This window comes from Pelodiscus sinensis, chromosome 10, assembly GCF_049634645.1.
Source record: "Pelodiscus sinensis isolate JC-2024 chromosome 10, ASM4963464v1, whole genome shotgun sequence".
Taxonomy (NCBI): Eukaryota; Metazoa; Chordata; order Testudines; family Trionychidae; genus Pelodiscus; species Pelodiscus sinensis.
This window is the reverse complement of record NC_134720.1, coordinates 32,967,718-32,986,525: the sequence shown is the minus strand read 5'-3', so window position 1 is coordinate 32,986,525 and position 18,808 is coordinate 32,967,718. Positions and strand designations below refer to the sequence as shown.

At 42.0% G+C, this 18,808-nt stretch overlaps 1 protein-coding gene across 1 annotated transcript in view; it reads left to right on the top strand.

Moving 5' to 3' along the window:
- KPNA4 (karyopherin subunit alpha 4) overlaps positions 1-15,345 on the top strand; it is a 54,829-nt gene extending 39,484 nt beyond the window's left edge. The window contains exons 15-17 of the mRNA XM_006123437.4: positions 3,267-3,429; positions 11,325-11,419; positions 13,421-15,345. Coding sequence (XP_006123499.1) covers positions 3,267-3,429; positions 11,325-11,419; positions 13,421-13,519 — 357 coding nt within the window. The 3' untranslated portion in view covers positions 13,520-15,345. The remainder of the gene's footprint in view (positions 1-3,266; positions 3,430-11,324; positions 11,420-13,420) is intronic.
- The last annotated feature ends 3,463 nt before the right edge of the window (positions 15,346-18,808 follow it).

Here is an 18,808-nt window from a genome sequence, read left to right as displayed (position 1 = left end):
GCAATGCTCAATTCATTGGGGTTCCACACTCTGTCCTCCAGAGGAAATGGTCTTTAAAATCCCAACTCCTTCACTGTTTTGTTCCACAATAATAGGAAGCAGTCCACGCAGTCCTCTTCTGTACAGGAACAGGGAGCTTCTAAGCAGCTCCCAATCTCCAAAACCCACTTTTGAAAGTGCGCCTAGGGATGGAGTACCAGTCCACATCCCAGATTCTTTAAACCCCCACCCCCCACCCCACCCCACTCCACACACACACACCTCACTTGTACTGTGAATGAGCCCAAATTACTTCAGGGTGTTTGAGCACAGTTGGGTGGGATATTCTATCCAGTTTTGTACCCTTCCCACCTACCTTCCCTGACCACCCCTACAGGACCTTTCTCACAAGCAACTCCTTATACACGAGGTACAATTGTTCTTTGCACTAGGAGTGATAGAGGAGGTTTCTCGGCAGTTAAGGGGCAAGGGCGGCTTCTCCCATTATTTCCTTATCCCTAAGGTCAAAGAGGGGCTATGGCCTATCCTGGACCTATTAAACCTGAATGTGTTCGTCAAGAAGCTCAAGTTTTGAATGGTCTCCCTGTATCCAGGGGACTTGTCCGCTGCCCTCCACCTGACTTCACTATATCAGTTATTCTGACACACAGAAGATCCTCAGATTTGTAGTCGAGAGACCAACACTATCAGTTCAGTGTTGTACCATTTGGTCTTGCTGCTGCCCCATGTGTTCACAAAATGCATGGCAGTGGTGGCAGCCTTCCGGAATAAGAACTGGGTACAGGTCTTACCCTGGCACTTGTTGAGCTATTCTTCTAGGTAAGGAAAGTCAAAGGGCAAGTTCTGGAGCACATGGTACTGGTGTGAACTACGTTCACTAACCTGTGACTCATTCTAAACATGACCAAGTCCACTCCAGTTCTGACACAAATGAGAGAGTTAATTGGAGCTCTCCTGGATTCCACTCTGGCAAGAGCGTCTCCATCCAAAACACATTTCCAGGCCATGGCAAGCATCAACAGGCTCCGCTAGCGAGAAACTGTATGAGATTTTTGGGCCACATGGCAGCCTGCACTCAAATGTTGCTACATTAGGTTGTACTATCACACCCTACAGGCCTGGCTAGCAAAAGTGTTCAGGCCCTCCAGGGACACTCTGGACAGGCTGGTCACCCTACCTCCTGTGACTCTTGAATCCATCAACTGATGGCTTCAGCTGTGGGTGGTTTGTGCAGTTGTGCCCTTCGCCAAACTCCAATCTGCAGATGCATCAGACATGGATAGGAGAGTGCACCTGGGAAATACCAGGACCCAGGGCTTATGGTCTCAGCTGGAACTATACTACATGCCAGTGTCAGAGAGCTCAGAGCTGTTTGCCTGACTTGCCAGGCATTTCAGCCTCAGTTCCAAGGCAAGTGTGCCTTGGTACTGATGGGCAACATGGCGGTGGTGGTCTATAAAAGTAGACAGGTTGGTCCTCTCTTCTGTGCCAGAAAGCTCTCTGTCTTTAGGGTTTCTGCACAATCCACCATATACAGCTGCAAGCCTCATACCTGCTACAGGTACAAAATGACCTTGCAGATTGCCTCAGCTGCTTGCTCAATACTCACGAGTGTTGCCCTCTCCATCTTCCACAGGCAGAGTCATCTCTATGAGGACCTCTTAATAACCCAGCACAACAGGAAGTGCAGCCAGTTCTGCTCTTTTCTGAACCAGAGCTGTGGCTCCACAGCAGATGTCTTTCATCTCTCGTGGTCAAGCCACATTCGCACACTTCCCGCTGAATCACAAGTTTCTCCTCAAAGTCTGACAGGACAGGGCATTGGTCAGTTTCATAGCACCAGACAGTACAAGTTCACCACATTGCTTAACCTATCAGTGAACAGGCTGATGACTCTCCCTCTGCTCCCAAACTTCATTTCACAGTATCATGGCACCTGCAGCACGCCAGTCTGGAGTCCCTCCTCCTCCTGGCATGGAAATTCCATGGCTGAATCAGTTGGAGATGCAGTGCCCTAATTCACTTACGGAAGTCCTATTGGACAACCATAAACCCACACAACTTACCTGGTGAAGTGGAAATGTTTCACAATTTGATTCCTACAAAGGGGCACTTGTCCATAACAAGCATCTATCATCTCATTGCTCAGTTATCTTCACTTGAAATATGAGGGAGCTGGCCATATCAATAAAGGTCTATCTAGCAGCCATCTCAACATTCCATCCCAATGCATAAGGCAGATCGCTCTTTGGCAATCCCATGGTATGCGTCACTTTCTTAAATATTTGGACAGTCTGTATCCCCCAGTGAAAGAACTTATACCACAATGAAATCTTAACCTGGACCAGCACTTGAAGAGAAAGTTATTTATAGTAACTGGAATTTCTCTGAAATGTATGGTCCCTATCTGTATTCCACTATTCCCTCCTGTGTCCTCTCTGCTTCAGTTCTTCTCTGATTCATGGTAGAGAAGGAACTAGAGGGGCTCATCTCCTTGGTCAGAAGCGCACAAAATATGTCTGTGCATGTGAACGAACAGACACTGCTTTCAAAATCCTCTAACCCAGGGCACATGGAGCATGTTTGTACCTGGAAGTGGAATACAGATAGGCTACGTCTAGACTGGCCCCTTCTCCGGAAGAGGCATGCAAAGCAGGCAAGTCAGAATAGGGAAATCCGTGGGGGATTTAAATATCCCCTGTGGGATTTAAATAAACATGGCCGCCGCTTTTTTCCCGGCTTGGGGAAAAGCCGGAAAAGAGCGTCTAGACTGGTGCGATCCTCTGGAATAAAGCCCTTTTCTGGAGGATCTCTTATTCCTACTTGCAAGAATAAGAGATCCTCCGGAAAAGGGCTTTATTCCGGAGGACCGCCCCAATCTAGATGCTCTTTTCCAGCTTTTCCCCAAGCCTGGAAAAAAAGCGGCAGCCATGTTTATTTAAATCCTGCGGGGGATATTTAAATCCCCCGCGGATTTCCCTATTCTGACTTGCCTGCTTTGCATGCCTCTTCCGGAGAAGGGGCCAGTCTAGACGTAGCCATAGGGACCACACATCTCAGAGGAACTCCAATTCTATAATACTTCATAGTGTAATAACTGTAGTACTAAGGGAAACGGCTTTCTTGTACTGTTCAGTACATACTTTGAATAAATTTTTTTTCTTATTTAGTATAGTCTTTCCGTCTCATCTCTATTAAACAGGTTTTTTTGTGTTGCCGGTGTTCACCTTTACATTTTAACTTATGTATATTGCTTTCTTTCCTAGGTGGCATATCTAATTCAACAAAATGTAATTCCTCCTTTTTGCAACTTGTTGACAGTAAAAGATGCTCAAGTTGTACAAGTAGTGCTGGATGGACTAAGTAATATATTAAAAATGGCTGAAGATGAAGCAGAGACCATAGCCAATCTTATAGAAGAATGTGGAGGTATGGGTTTTTTTGGATAACTAGTTGGTGTTACCATTATTATTACTAATGGTTTGGACATTAACCGCAAATATAGTCAGACTTTGCTGTTTGTTGCATCTTTGTCTTTTTAAGTGCATCAAATCTCAAGTTCACTTGCTCAGTGATTTGAGATATTTTAACTTAAACTTCTCTATTTGAAGTAATCATAAATTGAATAAACATAGTTCATCTGACCTAACTAGAAAATATAGTGAAAAGTGGGTTATGGGACTGAAGTTTTCCAATTTTTATTTCAAATTATTTTGCTGTAGTACATAAGGTGTCTTTACCTCACAGCCTGAAAAAGTAATTAGACTTGATCAAATTATGTCCAGATACTTTTAAAAACAAAATATTAAGTGGTAACTTAACGGCATTGAAGTATGTTTTTTAAACTTCCACCGGCCAGTTGGAGTTCTTTCAGGAAAAGAAGCCATTTTAATATTAAAGGTTTAATTTGGTTACCATTACCACTATGCGTTCTGTGAAAAACCTTCTACATTGCAGCTAAATTTATTGAGGTAAAGAGATGCTCTTTGAAATGAGAAATACAAAGTGCATGAATGTATAATACTGTGTGAATGAAGTTCAGGAGGGAACAAACTAAAGTGAGAGGTATTTGAGGGAACTATGTTATATGTTAAATTCTCAGAAACTCTTGATCTTTTTATATATTTGGCTATGTCTGTATATATGCTAGATGGATAAATACATATTGGATGTATTCTGCAGTACAGTAATTCCTCATTTAACACTATAGATATGTTCCAGAAAATGATCGTGTTAAGTGAAAACATGTTATGCAGGGTCAGTTTTCCCATTGAAAATAATGGAAAAGGTGAGGGTTGAGTTTCAAGTGGTGGTGTCTGATGGGATTGGGACACTGTTGGGGGAGAAAAGGGACTGAGTTACAGCAGGGAGGGGGAGGTGTTTGGTTCTGGGGAAGGGAAGGGGGAGGGTGGGAGTATGCCCCTGTGATGGGACTTCTGGGACCAGCACTGCGTCCGTCAAGGGGGGGTCGCTGGGGAACGGCATGGCAAGCGGCAAACCCTCCGCCACTTTGCAGGCAGGCAGGGGAAGCCCCGCACAGCCGCTGGCAATGGGCCAGCTGGGGAAATGGTGTTATTCCGGGGATGGTCGTATAATTAAAAAAAGTTTCCTTTAAAAAAAAAAAAATTGTGCTAGTGTGAAAACGTGTTAAGCAGGCACGTGTTCAATGAGGAATTACTGTACAGACTAATTGTCTAAGTCACTAATGTTACGTCTACACTACGAGTTCTCTCGGCAAAAAAATATGCTAATGGACTCATTTGCATGAGTCGCGATCTCACTTGCATATTTTCTGCCGATCCATTTTTGCGCTAGGGGGTTTTGAGCAATAACAAGTAGTGTGGACGTTTTCTTTTTGTGCAAAAACCTCTTTTTCTGCTAGATCCTTATCCCCCCAAAAAGGTGGTATACCAATCCAGTGGAGAAAGGGGCTTTTGTGAAGAAAAAGTCCACACTGCTTATTTTTGTGCGAAAACCCATAGCGCAAAAATAGATTGGCAGAAAATATGCAAATGGGATTGTGACTCATGCAAATGAATCCCTCATTAGCATATTTTTTGCTGAGAGCACTTGTCATGTAGAGTGTCTGTTCACCTGAACTGTTAATCAGTTTATTTTCCCCAAATCCCTGGGAAGCTTTTACTGTCAGAGAGCTGAGGCACGGAGTGACTTGCCCAAAGCCACTCAGGAAGTCTGTGACAGAGCTGATCATTAAACCCAGAATCTCAGTTTTGATTGAGTGATTTAACTATGACTTTTCTAAGGCAACATAAAACTCTCTGCAGTGTCTTCTTTGATTTACTACCTGTTTAGTAAGGAAAAAGCCTAGAAAAGTACTAATCATACTTACCTCAGGCCTTATCTGGCATTATTTGGCAATTAAGGGTTTGTCTACAAATGTAAGTAGATTAAACTAAATAGGAGCAAATGTATTCTAGAGAAAATGTAAGCACATGCATCTAATCAGGAACAATTCCATCGGATACATGGTCTGGTTCCCTGAAGCTAGGAATAGCCAATGGGAATTATCCTCATACACTGCAGTTGAATTCAGTTCGTAATAGGGATGTAATAGTCTAGTTGATTAACCAATAAACACAAGCTTATTGGTTAATGCTATAGGCTACACGCATTTTCCCCCGCCCTCACCAGTAAATTTTTTAGTAGGCTGGCCAGAAGCCCAGCTCAGTCCTGGCTTGTGATGGGTCCAGGACCTACCCTCACTGCAGCTCTGCATTTAAAGCGAATTAGGAGCCAGGCGGACAGGCAGCCTTGCTCAATTCACCCCCAGATAGGGGCTGCTGCTACTCCGTGCTGCTGCCTCTGATACAAAGACAGCAGCAGCACAGGCAACAAGCACCTGGTCTGTGAGGGGAGCTGGTTTTTAAACTGGCTCCCCTCACAGACGAGCTCCTGCCTGGAACTCCACTCTACAGAGGCAGCAGCGTGCAGGGGAAGGGACTCCTTGGGAGTGGGGCCAAATCACACAGGCTGCTGGCCCTGCCCCTGGGACTATAGAATAGTCGAGTAACCCATAAGAATTCATGAGGTTACTTGACACTTCAGTTAACTGATATTTAACATCTGTAGTTGAATAGTTTAACAGTGGAGGCAATAGGTGGGACAGGTGAGTTAAGAATTTTTTTGTGAGCTGAGGAGATGGGGATTAGTTTGGGAAGCCTCATAGAGCTGTGATTGTCATATAAAGAGATCAAACTTGGTATTCACTTCCTCTATGAGTAGAGGAAAGGGGAGAATGTGAACCCTGAGGAGCTAGCTGCATCATTTTATTTCAAAAGGTTGTCTTAAGGTACATTTGTCCTGGAATTAAAGCCCCCAGGGCATGGATGCAGTGGGTCAAGGCCAGCTGACTAAGGCTTGGGCTATAGGGCTAAAAATTGCAGTTTAGATGTTGGGGCTTGGGGACCCTTCCCAGCATGGAGGCCAAGGGCTTTGGGCTCCAGGCCACACCCAAGCATCAAGGTGGTAGGGAGTGGGGGGAAGTTGACACAGGAATTATCAATAGTCAGGTGAAATATGAAAATAGTCTGGGTTTTCTGGTGGGTAAGGAATAGTGTACATTTAGTTGTTTCCTGTGAGTAAGTGTAAAGTTATTAATTTTTCACCAGAGGTGATACTCTGTCAGAAGTATAGGCTAAGTATTTTACTGTAGGGCAGCTTAAAGTAACTCCTTTCCTATAAAGTAAAAAGGAAGAGTGCATATGTCTTTAGACGGAATAACTATTTTCTGGTTTTCTGAAGTTTGTTTTTGAGTAATTGCTTCATCATATGTATTGTCGGTGTGTGCATGCCCAATGCAGATATTAGAGGTCCCCCCCAGTAGTACCTATTGGGGAGGTTCAAGCACTCTCCGCAGATAAGTGCCATTTCATGTTGGTGTAAGTGTGGAGCTGTCCCCATCCAGTTCCATCTTACCTCCAGTGATATTTGGTGCAAAGATAGACTTGATTAATTCAAGTACTTGTCTCTCTCTTCTTTGTTTATTGTTAGGTATAATAAGTTTTAGTCCATTTCTGATGGTTTTATGGTCAGGTTTCCTTTTGACCTTTTGTCCTCTTTCAGTACTAGTAGTGGAATGATACCTTGCTCACCTGGATTAAGTCCTACAGGACTTGTGCAAAGCCTGTTCTAGTCAGCAATAGGAATGATTGACCAGTTTACCTGTAGGGGCTGGAGCAGCTCCTGACCCACCGTAGGTTGGGGCACTCCAGCCCATCCACCCTCCCCATCCTGCCTGCCCCGTCGTTTAATCTGTTAACTGGCATTGTTTAACTGGTTATACAATTAAACAGGATTTTACATCCCTAGTCAGCAACCTTACATTTACCCTGCCTTAAATGCTTAAGAGAATCCCACATCAGTGACATGTCTTGTCTAAAAGTTTCAAACACCACTTAGAGATCGGGAGGCATGACTTAAGTTTTTGCGTATCGGAGCAGTGTTTCAAACCCCATCAGAAGGGGTCACATGAGAAAAGTGCCCAAAATACTTCTTCATGACTATAGAATATCCCAACAGATGTCAGCAGTTCTTTGAATGTTTGTTCATGTGCATTTCAGTTAGTTGTGTGTGCGCACATCCATGGTAGCTGGAAGATTTTTTTTTTTTTTTCCCCCTAGCAGCTAGCCATAAGGTTGACCTGGGTGCTGCCTGGAATGGTGCCTTCGTGGTGCCAATATAGAGCCCTGCTCGTCTGCCTCCTCCCAATTGCTTCCTACCACCAGTGATGGTTAGGTGTAATGTTCCTGTGTTTGTCTTCACAAGTCCACTAGCAATTAGCTGTTCTTATTACCATTGTTAATAGTTGTAGATATAGTTAATAGCAGTGTAGTTAGACCGAGGACTTTAAAGGATAGAGCCAAGCATCTGAAGGTGATTCTGATGGAAGCAGCCCTTCGATAAGTAAGAACATGGGTCTTCAGACCCAGTGCCAAGCACCTACTCTTCGGTGCAGAGTGCCTCGGTGCGGTTAGCTGCCCTGATGACAAGCGAAGACAAGATATGACACCATGTTGTGAGACACCCCCTTCTCCCCCCTCCAGCAACTTGCAGGTGCCAGTCTCAATCACCAGTGCCTCAGAAAAAGAAGTCAGGACAGGGATTGCTTATCCACCTTTGGGCATAGGAAGTAAAAAAGTGATACACCTGAGCAGGGCCACATCAAGGCAAGCCCATCTCAACATGATCATGTGTGTCAGCTACCACTGGTAGTACAGTCTGCAAACCTCTTTCATTGCCACTTCAGAGGAGGGAACTGCAATTCCCTTTGACACGGAGGCATTCTGAGTGGTGCAGGAGCTCAAGTACCTCATGGCACCATTCTCCTCCCCATGAGAGTTACAAAAGTGAATGGTCTCTGCCCACCATCCCATGACAAGTCAGCAATGATGGCACATTCCCTAATGCTGAGTTACGGTGCTGCTTCGGCATTTGTGAAGCCCTAGTCTTGACCATTGGTGCACAGGCATACGACTCTTCCATGGTGCTCGGAGTCCCAACTCCTACTAGTCCAGCAGGAACAGAAGCAGGAAAAGGCTATAATCATTTAAAGGCGGGATCACTGTTCTCATCTAATACTGCGGAAACTCATGACTCAGTGGCCATTTTGAACACCACGAGCCTTCTGCCAGAGTTAGGTTTCCCACTCCCAGGGCAATGTCATAGCTTCAGCCTCCTTTGTTCCCCCTGCAACACCAACGGCACCAGCATCATCAGCCCCGGGCACCAGTGCTGGCATCTGCACTGACATCGACAACTTCAGCACCATTGATGGGGCCCATGGCACCGGTGAGCCTGCTACCGGCAAAAGGTGCATTGGGCACAGCACCAAATGTGGCTCCAGCACTGATTGTTGCATCAACACGGAGGATGCAGTCAGACCAAGTTGAGTCAACTCCATTCTGTGCTCCATGGGTGTTGACAGGTCACTTTCCAGTGGCAGAGGTCCTGCCTCAAGAACTCCACCCCGAGACTCTTTGGGAGTGAATGACAGGGAGTAACCACTCCTTGTGGGAACATCATTGTCATCCCCTGATGAAGTGGTAGCAAGCACGGCCACAACCCCTGCCCTGGAAGACAACAGGATCCTCCAACAGCTCCCAAGGAGAGTTTCCCAGGGCCTTGGCATATAGACTAATGGTGTGACTGAAGATGTCAACCCCATGGTTGGATCTTACTCACGTTGCCCTTCCATTAACAAAGATCATCTTATCGCTAACAACACTATGGCAAACCCTGGCCTCTGTATCTCCCACATCCAAAAGAAATGGAGACTTTATTTTATGCCATCTCCATGGCTATGAACACCTGCATACCCACCTTCCTGACTCACTGGTGGTTGATGCAGTGAACCAATGATAACAACAGGGCTTCCAAGGTCCCTTCCCCCAAAATAATCAAAGCATCTCAATCTCAGTAGTCAAAAGTTTATTCCACCGAAGGTTTGCAGCTCCATATTTCAAACCAGCAGGCCACAGTAAATAGGTATTCCTAAGATACAACATCATCAGTGTCGAGCTACTGCCACCAGATTCTCAGGCTGAATTTTTGGCTATGGTGGAGAGAGGGCAAACTTATTTCCAGGGCATCTCTACAATCAGTCCTGGACACAGCTGATGTAGCCACATATGTCATGGCCATGGGTATCACTGTGAGGAGGAGATCATGGCTTCAGGTTTCATGCCTCCTGTAAGAGGCCCAACAAACTATTGAGGAACTCCCCTTTGAAGGACTGTTGCTCTTCTCTGAGAAGATGGATAAGATACTTCACATCTTCAAGGACTCTAGAACAGTGTTTCTTATACTTTTTAAGACCAAGAAACACCAAACAATTTTTATTTTTTTAGGAACACCAAGGATTTTTTGTTTAAGGGGGGAAAAAAGCAGGGACGGGGAGAAGTTATTGACCAAAAAAAAAGCATAGAGGAGAGAGTTACTGAGGGGGGAAGTGGAGATGTAGCCTGCGGTGCTATGGACTCCTCGCTGTTTTTGTAGAAACATACTAACTCTTCTGCCCCTCTGATACTTTTCACCTTAAAGCCATTTGTCCCCTGCAGGATTTCCAGTGAAATAAGGTGTACGCTACAGAACTGATGATCTTCTATGTAGATTAATTTCATTCTAATGTAACTAGAAAATACTGTGTCCAGTTCATCCCAGTGACTCATTTTAAAAGGTTTTTTGTGCCCATTGGTAATTTGAGGTGTCTTTATAGTTAAGATGGATAAAGTGAAGTTTGAGTATTATCTGTTGAAATTAAATCATTTTGCAGACTTTACTTTGATCATTTTAAATAGTAATACAACTTATTTATAGTATAGGTTGAATCTCTTTAATTTGGCACTCTTAGGACCTGACTGGTTTGAACCAGAAAACTTGCAGAACCATGGGAGGTCAGTATAGTCTAGCAGCCTTACCAACACTTTCACTGCTTACTGGGCTTTTAGAAGACATTTAGGTGTAAATTAGAGGTATATTACAGCACAGCAGGTTGAGACCAAGATGTCTGTAAACAAACTTTATGGGACCATAGCTACTTAAAATCATGATGGACCAAGGATGTTGCCTGACCAGAGTGTGCTGGACTAGAGAGGTTCAACCTTTATAGCGCATAAAAATAATTTAATTTAGAACTAATATTATCATCAGGTCTTTTGGATGCAGTCATGTGATAAGGAAATTCTTGTTTGGAGTGTCCAGATAACTTTAATGAAAAGCAGCAGATTATTCACTTTGTCTTGATCAATATTCCTTTATCTTTACAGGTCCTAGCACAATGTGGGCACCAATAGAAACTTTTTAGCTGGAGGGGAATTTTTCAGGCTTTACAGTGACATGAGAGGAAAATGTGTCTAATCTCCAAGGCTGTAAATTAATGAAATCATAAATATTGGTATTATAGAGATACTGAAGGCTTGTAGTGCAAAAGTGTGTTTTCTTTACTTTATACAGTGAACTGAGAATACATAGGGTTTTAATTGTATTGTTCCCAGAATTTTTAAAAATAAAAATCGTAGCTGAGGTTTCATGACATGCATGGAGCAGGTTGTGCTTGACTGTCCAATGTAATACAGCAGGAGTCTGTTTATGGAATCTAATTGAAACAAAGGTCAGATCAAATTATCAAAAATTCAGAGAATGGGAAAGTGCAATGTAGCAATGCCATCTACTGGCCACGAGAGATTGCCTACTTCTGGCTCTGGACTCCTGTTCAGTTAATGCAAAGAACATTAGAGTTTCAGATAAATGAGATTATACTGTATTTTAATGCATCATTCAATTCCATCTCTAAATATTTCTCAAAGGGCTGGAGAAAATTGAACAACTACAAAATCATGAAAATGAAGACATCTACAAACTGGCTTATGAGATCATTGATCAGTTCTTCTCTTCAGATGATGTAAGTATATAGTACAGGTTGGACCTCCCTGGTCCAGTACCCTTAGGATCTGACCAATCCTGAACAAAGGAATTTGCCGAATCAGGGGACCCAGTCCTCCACCATTCCCTGCTGCCTGCTCCACTTCAGATCCTGGCACAGCTGTTGCTAGGCTCTGCCCACTGTAACCGGGCTTGGGCTCCAGCTCTGCTGCAGCGGGCCCCAGCCAGGACTTCCTGCCCTGCCACCGGCCCATTGCTGCCAGTCCAGATGGGCTCCCAGCCGACTCCTGGCTGCTGGGGCTCTTTTGTCAGATCAGAGAATCCTGGATTTCAGATACTCAAACCTGTAGCAGTGAAATCCATTCTGCTTTCAGTCATATTTAATTTTTGCTTATAAACATGGTTAAGGAGATAATTGCAACTTCTCTTAAATCTGTACATGTTTCATAGCATTATTTGTATTGTCTGAGTAATATGGTGTCAGGTTGTGCAGTTCTATTATTCTTCTACCAAAGAACATACTTCCAAAGCTGCAGTATTATCTGCAGAGATAATTTTGCTCTAAAACAAAATATTGCACTGAAATTATTTTCTTTTATCAATAAAAGAGTAAAAAGACATTAATGTTGATAGCAAGAAAAACCACTCTAACACCTAATCAACAGGCTTGATGACATCAAAATCTCTATTTAAATGCAGCAAAAGTGAAATCACAGGCTTAAAATTAAAGAATAGAGTCTATAAAATGTCTGATACCCACTGTGATAGACCCAGGGCGGCTGGCTACAATAGTTTGGTGGATAGACATACCAAGAGCTGCATAACAGAAAAGCATTTTCCAGATTAAACTGCCAGAGACTGCTACCATGTAATCCAGGCACCTGAGGCTAATGAAGAGCTTGCCCAAAGTAACAGGCTAATAAGGCATCTTCAGCCAATTCAGGCCTGCTGGGCTACTTTCAGAGGTTTCCCCTAAGGTAAGGGAGGGGGAAGGAGAAGAGTGAAGGACTGAAAGGAGGAAGTGTATTGCTGTGAAAGGAAAGAGTATGCTGAAGCAAGCAATATTCACTTGAGTACCAGGAACAAAATACTAGGGGAGAGTTTGGGAAAGTGGGTCAGGAAAAAAGCTGTTGTATTGGGGCTACAGTAAAAATCCTGTAAGTTGCTGCTGTTGCCGATAGTCTGTGGGCCAGAACCGGGAGTAGTGGGAGGGCCTTGATTTCCCCCCACCACTTAAAAGTCTGTTCCTGCAAAGGGAGGCCAGGATTACGGAGGCGTTTTCTCCCCAATCTTTTGCCTTAGCTAATGATGAGAGTGGCTCAGTAAGCTGTGACTCTGGCCTCTAGAAAAGATAGGCAGCAGTGTGGAGGGTCACAGCAAGTCTCTGAGGCATACACTAGCTGTCTCAAAGTGCAGGACCCACAGGGCATGGCTGGAGCTTTGCCACACCACCTAATAAAACAAACTAGTACATGAACATTGTTACATCCAGATTCATTTGGACATCCAAAGTAATACTAGCTTAAACACAGACATACTAAAACAGCTTTATAACTTCAAACGTGTCAAAGGCACTGCTGGGTAGAAGTATTCAGATATGTTCTGTCACTTGTGCTGTAATGTTCATGTTGCTATTTTTAGTGCAGTATCTGAAGCAGAACTAGAAGGTCTGTCTATCTGGGCTGCCCCCTCAATTTCGACTCCTCTTGTCAGAGTATTGTTGCTACATTCCGTTAGACAATTGCCATGTTTAAACCTCCCTGTCATTCAGTTTATAATTCATATTTCAATTCATAAAGCACTTTGGGGGGTGAGAGACATGTAAATATAGTATTTCTGATTGTGGTCTCTGTGGTGGATGTCAGGCTGCCACAAATAGGCTAAATCAACATCTTTGTGTTCTTTTTACACAGTTGAGCTTTATTTAAGCAACCATTTGAATCATCCTGTGGTGTAAAACTTGTTTCAACTACTGTTTTGTCTTGTATTTTCAATGGTATATATTTTTTTTCTTTTATAGATTGATGAAGATCCTAGCCTTGTTCCAGAGGCAATACAAAGTGGAACATTTGGTTTCAATTCATCTGCCAATGTACCAGCAGAAGGGTTCCAGTTTTAGAGTGATATTTTGGTGGTTAGGTACAATGCAGCACTGAATAAAAAAAATGGTTTGACCCATCAATCTTGGCTCATGGGATCCGCTGCTGCATTAAATCGGGAAAGAAAATGTGAAGATTTCATTTGGAATCACAGAAAAGCCCAAATGAAGTCAAGATGGCGAGTGGGTGCGAGTGAGAATGAGTGGCAAAATGTAATGAAAAACTTCACTGAATGCTTATTTAGATTGTTCAAAGAAAAGGGCTACAGGTCAAAGATCTTCAGTGCCTGAGAAGGAACAATGACTTACTAGAGCAATTGGGGGGGAAATGCAGTACTATTATCATCAAGCTTTGTAAGCCTAAAAGAGAATAGGATGCCCATATAAGTCCAAGGAGAATGAGCCCAGGCCTTGCTACGAAGCACCGTGTGAATGGACAACATTGAATGAATGTCTGGACTCAGCTATGGAGCCAGGCTCATGTTTCAAACCTGGGGCTCTTCACTCATGAAGCAGACTCCTAGTCCTGGAGTGGCGTGTGTACGAGAGTATGGTTGTGATGCTGTATGTGAACGCATGCAAGCTTGATTCGCCTTCAGGGGGCTGATAATAAACCTAGTAAATTATCAAAATGAGTTCATAAGTGTTAATTTACACTGGACACACAAATAAAGACCGGTTTAGCAGCAGACTCTGGTTTACTCCTGCAGCCTGGTTTTTTTTTCTTTTTTTCTCCCCCCGTTTATTTTAGTTATTTTTAATTTCTTTCCTGTATGGCTTATTTTTAGTTGCTTGTAAAGTCAGAATTTTCAGGAAGGCTTCCCTGTGCATTTGCACCAGATGAATGTTCGATGTTATGAAAAGCTTTCCATATCGTCGAAACAAATTTGTGTAGATTTTTGCATGAAAAAATCATACAGTTCCCTCCAAACAGACACTGTTGCAGTACACAAGTTGCCATAATAGTAGACAACAGTAAAATGTGGTAATAAAATCATCCTTTTCATTTTCAAAGATAACATAATGATCTCTTTGCATGTGGTAATCTACAGCATAGTTCATTTTTAGATTTTGTTGAGTCCTGTAACCAAATGTTTCCTTTGTGGTAGAATACCGTGCTGTTCAATGTTACTTGTTTTCAAACTTTGTTTTCTATGAAAATGATATGGAAACTTCTAAAAAAGAAATTTGGTGCATATGTACTGCTGAATTAAAAACTGAAGAAGAGGTGTGAATAGATGTACAAATCCAAGTCCTGGTTTGAACACCTTTAATAATATGCCTAATCTGTCCAATTGTTTTAGACTCTTTTTAACTTAGATGTAGGCAGCCATGAACAATCTATTTTGAGCCACTTTAGAGAGAAAACTTTTGTATTTTTAAAACTTGCATAAAAAGCATGCAAGTGTTTTTATAATTGGAGTAATGCCTCAGTTTTGAGGTTCTGCACACTAAATTAAAGGTGACATTACAAATTTATACAAAAAGGAGAACTCTTTATAAGGTGGCTCATTGTAGGAAATGCTGTGCCTTCCCCTTTGAGCACAAGTGTTGCATGAACAACAGTTTGCTATAATAAAACATACCAGATTAGTCACCATTAGCATCTATATCTACCTTGTGTTTTAAAATCAACTGGCAATTCTGAAACACTGTAGAATGGATAAAGATTATTTTGTGATCATAACTCTTTGTTGGACTAGAGTATTTTTACAGCATTCCTTGTCATCAGAAACATGGTTAAAGTTTAAAACTAGAAGCAGCAGAAAACTAGCTTGTGAAATTTAACTAAGTAGAGTGCAGGCTAGGCTGTCTTGGGGAAATAAACATTAAACCTTTAAAACACTGTTGTATTATTTGGTGTGTCTTTTATATGAACTCAAGTTATAGGCAAAAATTGTTTACCACAATGTTCATATTAACTGTTACTTTGATACCTTTTTAAACCCTTTAATGTGTTTCAAACATCTCTCCCAACCTGCCAAAGATCCCAATCTGGACACAACCTAAAGAGAAGAATATGAACTATTACTAAAGTAGGAAACTTAGGAATGTAAATAGCTTTCTGCAACTTCACTTCTCTGTTGCTTTATATCTAATAAAATATTTAATAATACATTGGAAGACAGAATTTGTATAGAACAAATACATTTGGGACTAAAATGAAATGATGCTTGAAGTGAAGAGCATTAAGAGGAAGTTGTAGCTTCAGAACCAACATAAGTGGGTACATGAGGGTATAATTTTTTTATGCATTGTGTAATGCCATCAGATATTCTAACATTGAGTAGAATTTCATCTTAGTAATTATGTTCTACTTATATTATCTTCCTCAAAAAAACACAGTTGACTTGTGAGTTGACATGCAGTTCCTTTCACAAGTAGTTCTAAAATGCTTTACAAAGTAAAGGAAAACAAGTATCTGTATAATTTTACAGATGGGGAAACTGAAATATAGAATGCCTTTCCTAATTCCATACTGTGTGGGTAGCAGAACTGGTAGTAGAACCAAGTTTCCTGACTTGAAGACTAGCCCTCTGTTTGTTGGACAGTGATGCCTCCCTGGTTTAGTATTGCAGGTTTGGTTTGGTTGTCATATCTGTACCTGTGGAAGAGGCATCTTCATTTACTAACTCTGTACCATTACAGTGGGATTTTTCAAAAGCACCTAAATGAGTTTGCTTCTTAATTGTGGGACATGGGCACCTAATTAACTTAAGCACTCTTAAAAATCCCACCTCAGACTTCAAAACACTGCCTTTTGTGAAATAAAAGAGGACTTTTTCATAAATTTTTAACTTATGATACTGTAGGACTTCCAGAATTAAAATTTGTGAAGTATTTCAAATCAAGTTTATAGAAACTTGTATTAAATGTTTGCCTTTTTAATGCAGTTTTAAGACTTATGTTTCTAATAAATTGTTTAACTTATGCAGTGTAATGATTTTGGTTTTAAAAAAAAAAGGAAAAGCTAAACAATTATACAGAGGACTGCTGAATTAGAGTACTGTACATCATTTTCAAAAGTGAAATTTAATTTTGTGCCTCACTTTCAGAAGAAATTATTGGCTCTTCACAGCAATTAATATTTTGTAGGGCTTACATGCTATATTTTTATTAAACTTCAAAATCGTCAACCTATTAATCTATTAAACCATATGTATGTTAACTTAAAAATAGTATATTAACTGCTTATAAGATGTTTTCTAAGATTTTTAAATTTGAATCAGTAACTGTACTTTCCAGATTGCTGAAAACATTGACTAAACATAGATATTTGATGCCTAAAATTAGCCTCCTCATACCACTTAAATGGCTAATAGATTTTCAAGAGTGCTGAGCTTCACATCTATTAATCAGAGCTATTGGGACTTCTTTTGAAATCAGGTCACTTATTTAGGTGTCTAAATACTAATTTAGGATTTTGCCCCATGTCTTTGTACTTGCATTCTTTTTCAGTATTAGTGTTACAGTAGAGTAGGGTTTCTTCTATCTTCATTTCTCTTTCACTGTGATGAAGCATCCAATGTGTAATTCTACTATGACGTTTGTTTACCCCAGTTATCTTCTATGCTACATAAAGTTAGGGAGAGGCAGATAAGTATCTGGCTAAATGTTGATCTGGTGCTCAAACAGTGCAGTGAGGCACTAAAGTCTTTTGAACAAAATACATTAGGTGCAATCCTGCTATATTTAATAATTTACTGAATATATTTGTTTTAGCTGAGGCCTTAATAGCAAAAAAGCAAAGAATGAGCCTGTGGCTTGAGATGAACTGTCTGCTGTCCCCAGGTTCCTGCCTTTTTAAAATAATTCTGTTTTATTCATTATTTTATTTAGTTTTTTTTTTTTATAGTTTCAACACAATTGTGGCTGGTGGGGGAGTTACCACCCACTTTTTTTTTTTTTTTTTTAAGGTCCTCTTTCATCCGTAAGCCCTCTGGGATATGCCAAAGACCTTGAGGTTTAAGTCCTGCCATATTCGGCAGAAGTGTTTCTTATAGTGCTAGTTATTAAGGTGCCTCAGATATCCATATACTGTAAAAATGAAAAGATTGTATTGCATCTAAAGGCAGGTGTCAAAAACCGTGAAGCTGGACTAATAGAACACTCACAGATGGGGTCAGCTTTCCACTCCGTCCCAGCTTGGTCCCAGAGGCCACTCCAATCAATCTTGCAGTGTGAGCGGAAGCACCTTCTTCCTCTTTTTTTTTTTAAACTACTACTACTGTAATTTCTGCTCCAATTCATCTAACAAAGTGGGTTTTACCAATAAAAGCTTATGCCCTAATAAATGTTAGTCTTTAAGGTACCAGAGGACGACTCCTTGTTTCTTCCGAATCTAGGTCATCTAAGAATTACCCTCTCCCCAATCAAGGAAACAAGGAAGAGGGGTTGATCATCCCATAAATTCCACACTTGCATCCCTCAAGAAGTATAACTGGGGTTCTGTTTGACTCGGGTACTAACCTGCTGGTGGTTCTTCAAGTACTTGTTCACATCCATTCCAATCAGTTGTACATGCATTGCATGCACGAGAGTCAGGAATTTTTTATTCCCCTAGCAGCTCCTGTAGGGTCAGCTGTGGTGACAACTAGAGTGATGCTGCTATATTAGTGCATATTTACCAATGCCAACCCTATCCTTCCCTCAATTCCTTCTTACCACCTGTCACAGCATAGGAACCTCCTACTTGTCTTGCCTTAACAAGCTCCTAGGCCCTAGCATACAGCTTTCATCTTTATTTCTGTTAGTTCACCTCAAGAAAGAAGAGGGCAAGTGCTCAAGGACAGTACCCCCTCTGGGTCACCAGGGCATGCCTAATGTTCCAGACTTCAAGTTGTGTGCTGTAGGCGAGCATCTTATGCCTAACAGTGACCTGCACAATGTGTGGCTTCACTGTCTACTTGAAGAGCACCGCACAGAAGTGCAAAATCTAGGCGTTTCAAGCCCCATATCAGGAAGGCCTGGGTATTTAGTCTCCAGCAGCTTCTCATGGAGGCAGCACTGAAACCTCCTTAGCCTGAGAAACTAGCACCAGAGGCCAGCTGGTGTGCAGAGCCCCAGCTTTTGTGCGTGACACTGCACCAAAAGCTGGTGCCACCAAGGGCCTCCAACACCAAAGGCACAGCAGCAAGGCACCCACTCCCATCTTACCAACAGTGTGTGGCAGAAAAGAAGGCAGTGGCAGATGGCCCCATAAGTCATGCCCAAGGCAGGACCAAGCATGGTGAAAACAGTCCCTTGTGTGGGAGATCCAGGACCTGCCATTGACTCCAGCCCCAGAGCCGGAGCCATTGAGTCTGGCAC